Source organism: Calonectris borealis, chromosome 10, assembly GCF_964195595.1.
Source record: "Calonectris borealis chromosome 10, bCalBor7.hap1.2, whole genome shotgun sequence".
NCBI classification, from domain to species: domain Eukaryota; kingdom Metazoa; phylum Chordata; class Aves; order Procellariiformes; family Procellariidae; genus Calonectris; species Calonectris borealis.
This window is the reverse complement of record NC_134321.1, coordinates 15,883,935-15,898,850: the sequence shown is the minus strand read 5'-3', so window position 1 is coordinate 15,898,850 and position 14,916 is coordinate 15,883,935. Positions and strand designations below refer to the sequence as shown.

General features: G+C 36.6%; 1 protein-coding gene across 1 annotated transcript in view; it reads left to right on the top strand.

Annotated features, from left to right (window-relative positions):
• Positions 1-14,916, top strand: part of CACNA2D3 (calcium voltage-gated channel auxiliary subunit alpha2delta 3) — a 471,854-nt gene that overhangs the window by 284,972 nt on the left and 171,966 nt on the right. Inside the window, exon 12 of the mRNA XM_075159074.1 lies at positions 14,660-14,738. Coding sequence (XP_075015175.1) covers positions 14,660-14,738 — 79 coding nt within the window. The remainder of the gene's footprint in view (positions 1-14,659; positions 14,739-14,916) is intronic.

The following is a 14,916-nucleotide window of genomic DNA, read 5'->3' as shown; positions in this document are numbered from 1 at the left end:
TGAGCAGCAATTGCCTTCAGTTGGTTGAAATGTCAAGATAGAGGAATATGATGTCTATTTAATGTCCTCGCTGTAACACTTTGATGGTTCAAACAATTCATGGTGTATGTGCACAGTGTCTGAAGGATTAAATGTTTTTCAGCATAGCAGACAGTTTTTATGTAAAATCTCATTTATTTTTCTATCCATTAACTCAGCATTTTCAGAAAGATTTTCTTAAAGAAATTGCAGTGCTTCTATTCACAGGAAATCCAACAATAAACACACATTCCTATCGGAGTTTGCCAAACAGTGGGTCTGCTGTTCCATGAAAGCAGTATCTGCATTTGCAGCTTTTGCATTTGCTGATTTTTGGGTTCAATGAATTAGTAAGGTAATCTTAAAATTCCATGCGCAAACTTTTTTCCTGTTCTTGTAAATAAAGCCTTCAGTTTTTTTCTATTATGCTTGTAATTTGCAAAATTCTTTGCATTCTGTGAGTAGACCTCACTACAGTTTTCTGTGCTACATTATAAAACTCTTCCTGTTGCTGTTTGGATTTCTAGAACTTGAACCTTTTGCCACTGAAGTTAGTATAAAAACTAACATAAAATTCAGTTGTACAGAATCAAACATAGGCTTACAAAGTTGAGCTCAGCACCACATTGACTTTTACCTAAAACGGTTGGTTCAAAGCACAGGCAGGGATTTACACCTCCTTGTAGTGAAGGAAAGCTTGCTCAAGTCTGCATGAAAAAAGACAAGTAGATGATATCCTGAGTTATGAAATACAGAAGCTCACTTCAACACAATTCTGTAAAGCTTCCGTGAAACAGATCACATTTTATTCAACTGGACATTTTTAGTAATGCCTCTCAGTCAGAGCAGGAGTGACTATGGTTCAAATTTTTCTGGTTTTGTTTTACTGATTTTTAATTTTTTTTCATTGTGTGAAATTTATTCTATGAAACAATTTTGTTGATTAAATATATAGCATCCAACTAATGCTACTACCCTATATTATATAAAATGATATTGCAGAGATGTAGCTGGGTGGACCTACCAGAGAACCCAGAAGGACCTTGCATCTAATATCTTTTTCAATCATCCTTCTACGGTTTGATGTCTACCAAATCGTTTTGCCTTTGGTAACAGAATTTAGCACTCAGACAACAATTACGTTCTGTTAGATTTTAGCTAGTGAAATTTTTAAAGCCTTGTTACAAATTTGTAGAACTGATTCTTATTTCTAGTGAGAATTGTGCACGCTAATTTGTTCGACTATGACTACCTTGGTACTATTGTCTGTTTGCTCGTTAATGCCATTGAGACTGGAGTCTCAACTGCTCATCTTCTTCCTAACCTTTCCCATAGTGTCACGGAGCTGATTTCTTATGATAAACTGAGTACAGCTCCCCTTTGTCTTGCCTTGAAGGCTCACTTACATCCTCAGCAATTGGTCCTGATAGCAATGAAGTCCCTTGTTCATTTGTGAAAAAGGCTGTGGATCTAAAACTGGAGTAATAACAATGGTGAAATACTTCAAAGTGAAAAGGGAAGAATGCTGATAAAGGGAAGAGGTGAACTAATAATGGAGACAAAATGAAGAAAAATATACTGTATATTTGACAAAAAAAAGAAAGACAAAAAAGCATCTGTAACCTCAAAATAGTCAAACTTTTCTGGCTATATGCTTGTTCAGGCCTCAGATTCTTGGCTCGTGACATGTACCTTTAATCTCAAGTTTCCTCTCCAGCATTTTTTGGATGCTAGGAACTCCATTACAGATTGGTAGAAAATCAGTGATAAAACTTCTAAATATCACCTTATTTTGTTACACTGCTTTCCCAGTTGCCAATTTTTATAAAATGGTTTATGACTGCAATAATCCCCTCAAAATCAGCTGTTATGGGAGATAATAGCTGGTTGTCAGAGCATTAACCACCCTTGACTTCACTTTGGGCCATTACGTAACAAAAGAATGAACTGGTGGTAAGGTTGCCAGGTGTATTAAATTATATGATGAATTATAGAGATTCTGTAGTGGGGATTAGTGTCCAAAAGAGACTCGTGGAGATTGCCAAACCCATTATCTGATAGGACTGCAGGCTGGACAAAATCCCAAGGGTGAAAGGCCAGTGCTTTATCCATTATGTCATTCTCTAATCTGTGTCTGCACCATGCACAGTGAAGTATACTGCAAATGAGTTACCATTGTTCTATGTTACATCCTGGAACTATGTAATAACAGAAGTGGAGACGTTGGCAGTATTTGGTTACTTAAAATTTAGTCTGATTTTGATCTTTTCTCATGGATTCTTGCAAAAAATATTAGTTGATATACAAGAAAGCTAAGTAGTGTGGTAGCAGAAATTGTATGAGCCTGCTTTTTCCACAGAAGCTTCAGTTAGATCCAAGAAAGTTGGTTATGTCATGGTTTCTGCTCTAATCCCTTCCCCTCCTCTCCATTCAGACAAATTAATTTGTTTAGGCTGCTATTTTGCATTTAAGGAAGAAAATACCTGTTCTACATTTCAGCAAATCCACCAGCATTTTAAAGAATGACAATAAAAGGTATAGTTGAATTATCCTTAAGTAGTTCATCTAGGCTTGACTGTTAATGGTTTGTAATGACTGATCTGGAATCTTGCATATCGGGACTGGAAACAAAATTTTCTTTAGCTTTTCAGATGAGAGCACAGAACTTGTTCCTAGCTCCAATAAATAGTATCATATTTTACTTTGAAATAGTAACATTGTTATGATAGAAAACTGATGTCAGGTAGTTTTTGAAAGTTATAGAAGTGTGAGTTAAAATTTTCCTCTCCCTCTATACCCCATATAGTTGAAGTCATTGTACCATGGCTGGCTTTACCAGTGGAAGGATAAAAAAAGTAGAATGAATACAATTTTCTAAAACTCAGTAAAATATTTCTAAAATAGTTCTTCAGTAAAAATGTGTAGAATATACACAAAATTTGAAGGTGCTGTATAAAGATTTTATTGGCACTCTATAGATATAGCTGAAATATTTATGATACACTTAACCAATTGGTCTCAAAGTAATTTGTAAAAGTGGGAGAAATGTTATAGCTTGTGCTGAAAGTAAAAGTTACAGTGAAGGTAGCAAGTTGGGTTTTGGTAATCTCATGGGTTTTTTTTCAAGTAATCATAACTTTTTGAAAAAGAGTCTCTGGGATGTCCTTTTCTAGATATGGTCTCAGCCCAAAAGTTTAATATTCTCAAAATCTGTGAAAATTTTCTTTGCTGAATTAACTGTTAAACTGCTAAGAAGAATTTAGTACACTCATGATATATACTGTTGTATTACTTTGTACATTATTGGTTGCTTATTTAACATCATTAATACATGCTGCACAATAAGCAGGAGAGATAAGCTAGAAAGCATTAGTTGCTTCTTAGAGCTATTTTGTGTTTTTTTGTTTTGCTGTTTAATGTCAAATCTTAAATGGTTATTTACAACATGTTTGCTCTGCCAAATCTTTACATATAATTCTTTAGTGATAAGCTCTTGCTGTGCCATTTCAAGTTCATCTGCCTGCAAGGGAACTGATCTTGCTCAGTTCTCTGTGACCAATAATTCAGGTTGTATAAAGCGGCTGGAACTTGCATCCCATATAAAAGGCCTGAGATGTCTTGTTCCTTTCAGAACTATGTCAACCATCAAACTCTTTTAGGGAAGTAATAGCCTTGTGCTAATACGGCGTTGGACACTTTCTCGTCACCTGCTCTATCCTTTCACAGTGTAAAATAGCATAATCTCATCTTCCTCTGCTAACAACATTCCTAATGTATTGGGTGAATTTTGACAGTGGGAAATTATTCTTCATAAATCTTGAGTTACATTATAATTTTCTGTAAATCAACAAAAGACGTCAACACATTTGCAGTGCTAGAAGAAATATCCTCACTCGATGGCTCATGTAAAACATGTAGCTTGTTTGAATTTTCTAAAAGTGACCCTCAGCAGCCCTAGACCTAAAGGGTGGATCTAGAAATGCTCCTTGCAGGCGAGTGTGACATAGTAATGTTGTCCCCTGACCACAGGGGATTAACTGCAGCATCAATTTCCTTTTTTCCTGCACGTATTTTCTGAGGTAGGTCTATACAAAGAACTGTTGGGGATGCGGATGTTTGGGAAAGCAGGGCTCAGCTGCTTGATAATCCCCAGACAGATTAAGCATTTTTCTTTGTTACTGTTTTTGCTTACAACATCTTGTTTTCCAGTTAAATAGACCTATTAATTATTTGGGGTGTGTTTCCGTTAACTGTCCCATCAGAATTTAGGGTACAATGCACAGTGTTTCAGATATCACTATAATAGAAAACACTGTTATAAAATTGCCTGGGTACAGTGTGCAATTGCAGGAAGGAGAAAACATGAGGAAATGTATAAATGCAAACTTTTCCAAAAGAGGTATTTTAAATACTGCAGGATAAAAATTAACAATGAAGAACCTTTTACTGAGTAACTTAATGTTTAAGGATTCAATTTCATGAGGTAATGGCTTCAATTTCATGGCTTCCTTGCACTGAGTGCAGTGTAAGTTAAGTCTTTCAGCACCTTACAGGGTAAAGGTCTCTAACAGGGTAGAAGATATTGCAGTAGTGCTATCTTGCATTGTGTCACAGGGCTTTGTAGCCCTCATCAGTAGAATTTTGTGTGCTCATTTAAAGCATTGTCTTCAAGGAATTTCCTGCTAACTTATCAATGCAAATAGATACTTAACTCATTTTTTTCACCACTTCATAATAAAAAAAACCCTAAAATTAAAAAATCTACGAAGACATTTAGAGATAAGGTGAAGTTTCTAGAGTGACCTTGTATTTCTACTGCTCTCTTCCCATGCCTGTTCATTGCCCTGTATGTTATGCCCTTTGCAATGACCAGATACACTGGAGTACACTTGGAATTCTTGTATTATTTTCAGATTGCTTTGTGTGTGTGTAGGTTAGAGTTAGAAGCTATAACACATCTCAAAAATCGATAAATTTTACAAACTCAACATTTTTCCCTTTCCAGATTTGGAAAGATTATTTGTGCAAAGACCTGTGACCTGTTCAGATTTTTTGAATCTTACTGATCTTGAATGGATCCGGTATGACTCTCAAAAACCTTAATGACTGCATCCAGACTGTTCCTCACAGGAAAGTGTGGTGGGGTAATGCCATCTCCTTAACACAGGAACCAACTGCAGCATCAATTTCCCCTTTTCCCATTGGTATCTTCTGAGGTAGAGCTGTACAATAGGATGCTGGAGAGAGAGGAATAGGAGCATGAGATTATGTAAGGAGGAGTGATACTGAAGACCAATCTTGAAGTGGCAACAGGCACAGTGTAATGTTGGGAGGGAAGCAGTGGAAGTGTAAATAAAACCTCAAGCTTTTTCTCAATTTGGAAGTAAATTTAGGTTAAGTACTTTCAGAGTTTGAACCTAAAAAAGACATCAGAAAATTATAAAGCAGCCAGGATTCCAAAGAAGAAAAGCCGGTTATTGAAGCTTAAAGGATGAAGAGTTTATAAGTTTGTCCTGGGTAATTAATTTTAAGAATATTTCCACTATAATAAAGGGTAAGAAGAAATGGAGCATGAAAAAATCATAATCAACAGAAAGAGAAGCTGGTTTGAAGAGACAAGTAATTTACACCATAAAACTGAAATAGCAAAAGAATAGAATCAGAAATTAACCCTGGCAAATTAGAATGTGATGTAATTGTCAATTCTGCCACCAAAAATTACAGTTTGTAAAGTTAACTTTTGCCCTTTTTTTTTTTTTCATTTTATTTTTTTATCTCTTGGTAGACTGTCAAAGAATGGGGAACCTCCCTAATGCTATTTTTCTGAATAGAAAAATGGATCTGCCTGGAAGGGATGCACATGAGAATTTCAAAATGAACATTTTTCTTTTCACCTTAAGCTCTGTTTCCCTGTATTCTTCCTATGTGCTCTCTTAGTCATATTCAAAGAGAGTGAACCAGAACTTTGGTTTTTGTCAGCAACAGACTTTGAGAATGTAGCTCTTGAGTTGTTTTTAGGGGAGCGGCACCAGCTCTTAATGAAAATTATTAATCATTCTGCTCTGCTTTTAATCAAAGATAAACACTTCAATATTTTTTTATATACTAACCTATGTAAATGTTCAGTGCCTTTTAGGTAACACATGCATATGTTTAGGCAGAGTAGGCAAAGAAATATCACTACAAAAAGGAGTTGTCTTTTTCCTGAATGCCCATCCTCACTTTTCAGAGACAGTATGCAGCACAGGTTAAAATACAGTAAGAGAGACCAGTGATTTTTTCTTTTTGAAAAGTTCTATTAACAAGTGCAAGACACCTAATTAAATGGCAGCCTTTTTCATTATTAGGTTTACAAAATTCAGGCAATTAGAGAATTGTTTTTGTGAATCTTGAATTACAGCATGTAAATCAAATCCAGACCAGATCTGGTCTCATCTGCTCCTACTGTCATTTTCTTAACTGTTGATAAAATTAAAATCGAAGTGCTTTGATCAGTGCACCATTGAGACTGTTGCAAAGACCAGAATGTTAAACCATTTGGGGGGGGGGGTTGGATAGGGTAATACTCAAGTGGAGAATCAAGCATCTTCAATAGGATGGTCACATGCTGTCTAGATGTTAAGGGTCCTTGCAACAGTGTCTTCAGCTGTATTGGGTGAGATGCGCTGAATTGCTGTTCTGCTGAATCCTTATTTCCAGCTGGCCTGTGGTTCTATATCACTACTCCAGCACAGGAATGATTCATTGCTATTTATTATCTTAAATTATGTACAAAACACTTCCTAACTCTCTTAAAAGTATGTTCAAAAGACTCTCCTATGTGACTGTTCCTCAGGCTTTCTACTATGATACTATGCAAGTATCTTTTCTCTATACAGTTTGGTCAATTCTACAGCAGGAATTGCCTGAAGAAGTCTCTGGGATGGCCAGATTCTCCAACCAAATAGCTAATTAGCACTTTGAAGTATATAAATAGTGTCTATCAGGTGGTCTAGCCATAGCATGAGTTGCCTGGGAAAACCTCCAGGACTGTCCCAGATTCCCACCTTGAGAGCTCCTGTAACAATTAAGCCAATTCTTTGCGGAGATGCTACTTAGGAGTTCAGGTAATCACTTAGTCTCACGTTGATCCATTGTTCCCAATCAGTCCATTTGCTCATCTATGCAGAGACTAGCTGGGGTGTTCCTGGACCGCCATAACTTATAACTATGGGAACTTGAATTTCATCCCTATATCCCACTTATGACTTAAATTCCATAGCTCTTGCCACAGGACTATTTTTATTTCTTGCTGAGCCAGAAGGGAAAGACTGTTTTGCTGAAAGTGTCCATGAAATAGTTTGCAGCTGCAAACAGAGGTCTGCACTGTCAGCTGCAAGCAGAAGTCCCATTTCCCCTCCCACACTGTATTTTAAGTTTCTGGAAATACTATTTTACCAGCTGTTTGGCATGAAGATATGACTTCACAGTTCCAGTGTGTAGAATCTTGCAGATTGACTCATCTTGCTTAACATAGATAGAAGAAGGTCCCTATTCTCTTTTCTATGTTGCTAGTTAAATGAAGTTTCAGAGGTGAGGACAGTTCAGGGACTGCAGATTAGTCCATGCATAATGGATGAAACTGTTAAGTGGCTATTTCAGATGAAGCGGTTAGCACTGAAATAGCTGTCATTTAAATCATCATTCTTAGGTTTCCTCACTAATGGTTGAGTGTACGCATCTCTGAGATTTTATATAAGCCGTCTGTCCACAGTTTAAAGGTTCAAACTTCAGAATATTCCCTAGCTGTAAAAGCAAGAAACTTATTAACAGTACTTTCTTATTTTTCAAAATTTGAGGGGATGCAACAAAGACTAGGGAGCAAACCACCTGTGTAATCCAAACCATGATCTGTGCCTAGGTAAGGCAACAAGAGTGTAAAACAAAGAGACTGGAAAAGCAGAGAGAAAGCAAGTTAAAAACAATGATAATATATGCAGTTAAATATCTACTGTTGATATAAGTATTTTACTCAGTGTAAGATTTGTGTTCAGTTTTGTCTGAACTACTGAGCTTGGTGGTTCAATGCCTTAATATTATTTAATTCTGCTATGTACATGGCAGTAGTTACCAACACAACTTGTGACAACTGTTGACATGTGCTTCTTCTCACTAGCTCACTATGGACTAGTGGTTTGGACCAGAATCCACGATCTTGCACATAGAAGCTGACCGTCATAAAATGCACTGTTGAAATTAGTCTGTTGCTTAATATGAATATGATTCTACAGTTCAGAATCATTTGAGCTTATGCAGCAATCTTTTAGTAAGAATAGTAACTGAATGGAGTGCTCTTTCCCAGAGGTGATCCTTCTAGGTCAGGAACGAGACATAACAACAAGGGAGATTTCTACAGCTGCTGTTTTAAAGATAATTAAAATACATCAATCTCAAATGGTATTCTTTGCCATTCAACACCTGTTTTAGAAAAATGTAGAAAAATATGAAGTGAGAAAGTCACAAACTCTATTAAAGATTCTAGTTCCACTGTCCTTTCAATTTCTGTAAAGTTATTGTGGAGCTCTCACTCCATTTTCTGTGAACATTGGCTTAAAAAAATAGTAGTCTATGGACATCTGTAGGAGCTACATACTGTGCAAGAATAGCAAGTATAGTTCCAAAGATTAAAGTTTTTGCTTTTGGAGTAAGCTTTGCTTTGCATTCAGTGAATCTGATAACATCTACAATTTTCAGTTTTGTAGAAAGGATATAACAATTCAAAACTAGTGCTTCTGCCTGAGAATACTTCCTTTCTCCACAGCTAACAGTTCACGTTAAGCCTTAATATAGTTGATATCATATTTTACAGGTCAGACATTGAAAATATTTTGATTCAGGTATCTCTCTCAAATATCTTACAAAGCTTTCAAAATTATCCAGAACTGAAGGGTTCTCTTTCTGTCATATGCTTTTTGCCAGAGAGGTACTTACACCCTCTGATGCAGATTCCTTCTCAGATGAAAATGGTCTCTTGATTCAGTCATAGTGCTTGGATATTGAAAGGTGTTTTTCTCATTTGGCTTTATACTCAGTTAGCCAGAGCATATGTAGACTATGTAAATGTTGTTACTGGATCTTTTGGGACTGGCCCATAACAACTTTGAATTTATTCAATCTGCCTTGACTGAAATGTTCTCTTCATATGGATTCGAAAGAATTTTTAGTGTCCTAACATTAAGTGTTGCACTGTAAGATACTGATATAGGTGTATCAGTGAATAAGTATGTATACAGTGTGTATACTTATAAAAGCTCATAGTTTCTATTGTGTTATTTTCTTTAAGGTCCAATACAAACCACAGAATGAGACACACTATACTTCCTCATCTATTATAAATTATAGAGATTTCAATCATATGCCTCAGTACTATATATATTTATCAGTAGACTATACAATACTATATTTGGATTGTTTGAATAAAGTAGACATGCAATCATTTTGCAGAGCAGAACTGCTCTTACACACTTTCCATTCAGTTACTTCAGAGAGACAAAGAAGAAAATTTGGTGGTCACTATTAACAGTTTTTACCTAACAACATTTATCTTACATGGTATCTAAGAATATGGATGGATATTAAATCTGGAACCTAATATCTAGTCAATTTACAATGACAATTTCAGTGGTAACTATGGCGCAGTGTGTCCTGTTTTGCAGGACACTGCATAGGTCTTGTCTACGTGCAGAAGTTGAAGTAATTTGAACTTATCCTGCTAAATTAATGTAGTACTTCTATAATATTGACTCAGTTATATTTTTATGTAGATGCAGAAAACAGGTATATGACCACAGTAACTTTGTCCCTGTTTATTGGTATTATTCCATGGATGGTACCAGCACATCTAGAATTATTACATAAAATACCTATCCAGAAGAGTAAAACTAGTATAAAAGGTATGTAGATCCAAGTTTGCTTTGAAAAATGGGATTTAGAATGTAGACTTATTCAGGCAAGTTTCAGTTCTAATCATTTATTACCTAAGTCATTGCTGTGATCTCTGAAAACAAAAAATAATGTGGCAAGCTTTTGTTCTGTAAAATTACTCCTACCGTGAATGGTTAGGCACTCATGAGTGTTTCCCACTGCAGCTCACAATGGCGGGTTCAATGAACTGATGAAATGAAACTTTTAGAAGTAGAGCTATAATCAGAATTATTTGCTATCAGAGCTGATTTTGAAGATTTTTCTCACTATTGTGAACAGAGTATTAAACAATATTCGTAATACCTATTAATGTACCTTTAAGGTCAATGTAAAAGAAAAACTTTAATGTATCAGCAGCATTATTGTTAAGTAAAATACTTTCCTGTGACCTTACATGGTTATTTTCTTATGAAGCTACAATGAATAATAAGTTATTCTATTAAGTAATGAGCAGTATTTTAAAATTATAATTTACCTTATATTTCATTTTATAAAAGATTTTATACCTCATATTGACACTGGTAAACATCATTTATATAACATGCACAGTGAAAAGTGCATAGAGAAAAATATACAACTCATTGGGATAGGCAAGGAAAGCAGCACTTAATATCTGATCACTCATCTTCAGTGCTAGCTCTCTACTTTATAGATTTTATTTTTATTTTTTCAAGTGATGCCAAACAATTAGCAGTACTCTTTATGATGCTTCAAATATTTTCTAGCAAAATTGCAGATACCATGTAAACTATATGTATAAAATGTACTCAGAGAAAAATCATTAAAATCCTTGCAACGGTATCGCAGAGGCAGCCCATTCCTCATGATGATCTATGATACTGATTTGTTGAGGTTTTATTTTTTATAGGTTTAATGCAGCTACGCCTATTATCGTCCTTACTGCTCATCCTTTTAGATAAGGCTGGTCTCCTTTTATTAGGAACACGGTGTAGTTTGATTCTTTATAGATTAAAGCAGATCATTAAATATAAATCTCTCAAACGTATCCAGTCTCATCATAGGCTATATTTGAGCATCATTTTCAGGAAGATAAACTGTGACAGTGATTTATGCTGTATTTTGAGGGTATAAATCTCACTATGCCCTTTCACATATGTTTAGAGAATAAAGATTTTCTTTATTAATGCTTTTTGTAGCCACTAACAAAGCATAAAAGTACCATTCTTTTGTTTAATGCTGTGTTCTTTAGAGTCCTAGAGTGGGATTATGCATACTGTTTGATTCAAACTAATTAACAACACTACACAATCGGTATGTATATTTTTTAAACTATATAAATAATGATAGAGTTCTATGTACATTTTCTGTTTGAAAGACTAGGAAAAGTTTTGTGATTGAAATCTGGTCTCTAGGCATGATAATAATGTAAAACACCATGTATGCCTAGAAACAGGATGTGGCCATTAAGAAGATGGACGAAAGGGCAGTGAGGGAATATAGTATCACAACTGACAGTTAAGAGGGAAACTTTCAAAGACATTTTAAAACTTCTTCTGTGAAAAAAACCTATGGGAACTTAATATAAATTTGTATATTCTACAAATAATTTCTTTTGTCTTACTGTGAGTGAGAAAAAAGTGCTAATTGCAAAAAACTGTAAGAATTTTTTTTTTTAATTGCAAATGAGTTAAATTAGAGGTCTTCATAAACTTCTCACATCATGACATTTCTTTCTGTGTAATTAGCTTTCTGTATAATTTAAGCATGTCTGTTTTGTGAATGTGAGACCCAATTAGCTATTGAATAAAATGTTCTGGAGCATATTTTGTTGTGTACTGCTTTTTAATGGTAATAACGGAGTTTCTGTAAAAAGGTTTGGATAATGATGATTCTATTAAGCATACTGATAAAAAGATAAAAGGATCTGATGTGGGGTTTAATTACAATTTTTAGTGTTACAATATGGAGTTCATAATTTTCTTTCTTGTCATACATAATGATAGCACCATGTTTGCAGCTACAAATTGTCAATTTCCAGTCCTAACTTAGTCTATTTGTTTTATCTTCAAAATCCACAAAATGTAGAACAAGTTATTTCATCAGAAAATCAGTCAAACTTTTAATCTCTTGTGTAAAGTATTGCTAATTTCATAGAATCATTTAGATTGGAATGGACCTCTGAAGATCATCTTGTCCAACCCCCTGCTCAGAGCAGGTGAAGCTAGATCAGGCTACTCAGGAACTTGTCTGGTCAGATTTTGAGTATCTCCCAGGATGCAGGTTCTGCAGCATCTCTCGGCAATGTTTCCTAATATTTTATCACCCTCATGATAAAAATGTTTTTCTTTATATCGAATCAGAATTGTTTAGGACCTTCTTCTGACTTTTGTCCCTTGCTGTATTGTCCTCTTGGAGTCCACCTTCAAGAAGAGTCTGTCTTTTGCAGTACGTCAGTGTCTGTCTTGTATGGGGGAATGCAAAACTGAGCTCAGTACTCCAGATGTGGTCTTGCAATGGAATAGAGGGGAATAATCACCTTGTATTCATCTTGCTAATATGGCCTACTATGCACTTGGCCTCTTTAGCCTGAACAAATCATTAGGGAATGGCAAAATGGTTGTGGAATTTTAGGCACATGGAATGAGAGGTATAAGCCTTAGCATGGCAAGGGCTACAGTGGGCAGAATATGGGCTTTAGCTGTAGCTGTCAGGTGCTATTCCCAAATCTCTTGCTGGGAGCTTGGTCAGACCAAGTGAGGCTCCATCTTACCCATCTATATCAGATGGTAGATGAAGATGGTATAGAATTATAGAATCATTAAGGTTGGAAAAGACCTCTAAGATCATTGAGTCCAACCGTCAACCCAACACCACCATGCCCACTACACCATGTCCCTAAGCGCCTCATTTCCACGTCTTTTCAATGCTTCCAGGGATGGTGACTCAACCACTTCCCTGGGCAGCCTGTTCCAAGGCCTGACCACTCTTTCAGTAAAGAAATTTTTCCTAATGTCCAATCTAAACCTCCCCTGGCGCAACTTGAGGCCATTTCTTCTCGTCCTATCGCTTGTTACTTGGCAGAAGACCAACACCCACCTCGCTACAACCTCCTTTCAGGCAGTTGTAGAGCGCGATGAGGTCTCCCCTCAGCCTCCTCTTCTCCAGGCTAAACAACCCCAGTTCCCTCAGCTGCTCCCCATCAGACTTGTGCTCCAGGCCTTTCAGCAGCTTCGTTGCCCTTCTCTGGACACGCTCCAGCACCTCCATGTCCTTCTTGTAGTGAGGGGCCCAAAACTGAACACAGGATTCGAGGTGCGGCCTCACCAGTGCCGAGTACAGGGGCACGATCACCTCCCTGCTTCTGCTGGCCACACTATTTCTGATACAGGCCAGGATGCCGTTGGCCACCTGGGTACACTGCTGGCTCATGTTCAGCCGGCTGTCAATCAACACCCCCAAGTATGGAACTGTGCCGCGACTCAAGACAGTGATTTCTTTGCTCAGGACACACACGTGGGTGGTTACAGACCCAACCTGAACAGAGGACCTGCGAATACCAAGCAAACTTGTATTAGTGAGGTAGGAAGCTCTGGACAACATGGTCCTTTCCCATTCCCTGTTTATCTAGCTAAAACCCACTCAATTATCTTTGTTGTAGTTTCCCATGTATAGAATACGTTCAGAGCAGAAGGTATGAAGTAGAAAATGCTGTCATCAGTCTACTGTGAGGACAAATTTGCAGTTGTTTTCAAGGCTTGTAAAATAATGCAACCCTAAACCTATCTCTATTTGATAAGAAAGAACTGAGAAAATGGTATAGTAAAGAAAGAAATATTTCACTGGAAATTCTCCTTTGCTTTCTAAATGGCAGCTCCCTGAAGCTGCTTAAAACCACAGTTTTGGATATAAATATTATAAGATGGAACTGTGAAGTCCACACAAACAAGCGTTATCATTTAGCATCAATCAAGGCCTACCCTGCATCCAACATTTCCAAAGTATGCCCTCTTCTCTGCCAAGAAATTTTATCTGGAAAGAATTTTAAGGAAAGTGGCAATTTTCTAGGATTTCTGGACGAAGGTCTCTGTGTGTATGACTGTGTGCAGGCACATGCATAGACCAGCTGCACAGCTTTTTGCACAGATATTTCTGTCTGGGAAATGTGGCAACTCTGCACATGATTCTGCTGTTTATAACTTGATAGCACAAGTGCCACCTGTTGGTACCTGTCTCTAAGTTGACAAAGACACTGTGTCATATGAACCTTGAAATCTGAAGGGAATTTGCTTGCCTGGTGTTTCAGATCTTTTATCTACAGAAGTATTTGCTAATTAAGTGCCTCTTCCTCCACACCACAGCAATTTTCTGAATTCATAAGTGCAGAACAGATTTTCTGAAACACGCAGTTTTGCCTTGTGCCCCAATGGTTTTAGTTTACTCTCACTTACACTTTAACCATTTAACCATAACTTTAGTAAAGTGTCAGATATCAAAAACATCCAAAGAGATCAGCCATTCTGTTACATAGAACAAAAGCCACATTTTGTCATGAAGACATTATTGGCAGAATTTTTTTTTAACCTACTGTGCTGTTTAACCAGTAATACTTTCTTAAAAAGGGTCTATCCATATGAATTACACTTCTATACTTCAAGTTCCACTGCATAAGCTTTACATGCAGTATTAATTGAATTGATCTTTTGCATTGTACTTCCAGGTTCGTATTTTTACCTATCTGATTGGAAGAGAAGCTGCTTTTGCTGATAACCTGAAGTGGATGGCCTGTGCTAACAAAGGTTAGTTACCCTTCAACTGTGAAAGCCTTGTTTTCAAAACCCTATTACTGAGCCTTCCTGCATATCTGACCCTTCTACAGATACGGTGTCACTGACAGCTAATCAGAGAGGAAGGGTTGTTTTTTTCCAGGAAAGGAAAAGACTTATTTATCTTGTAGCATGCAATTTGAAAAGCAAA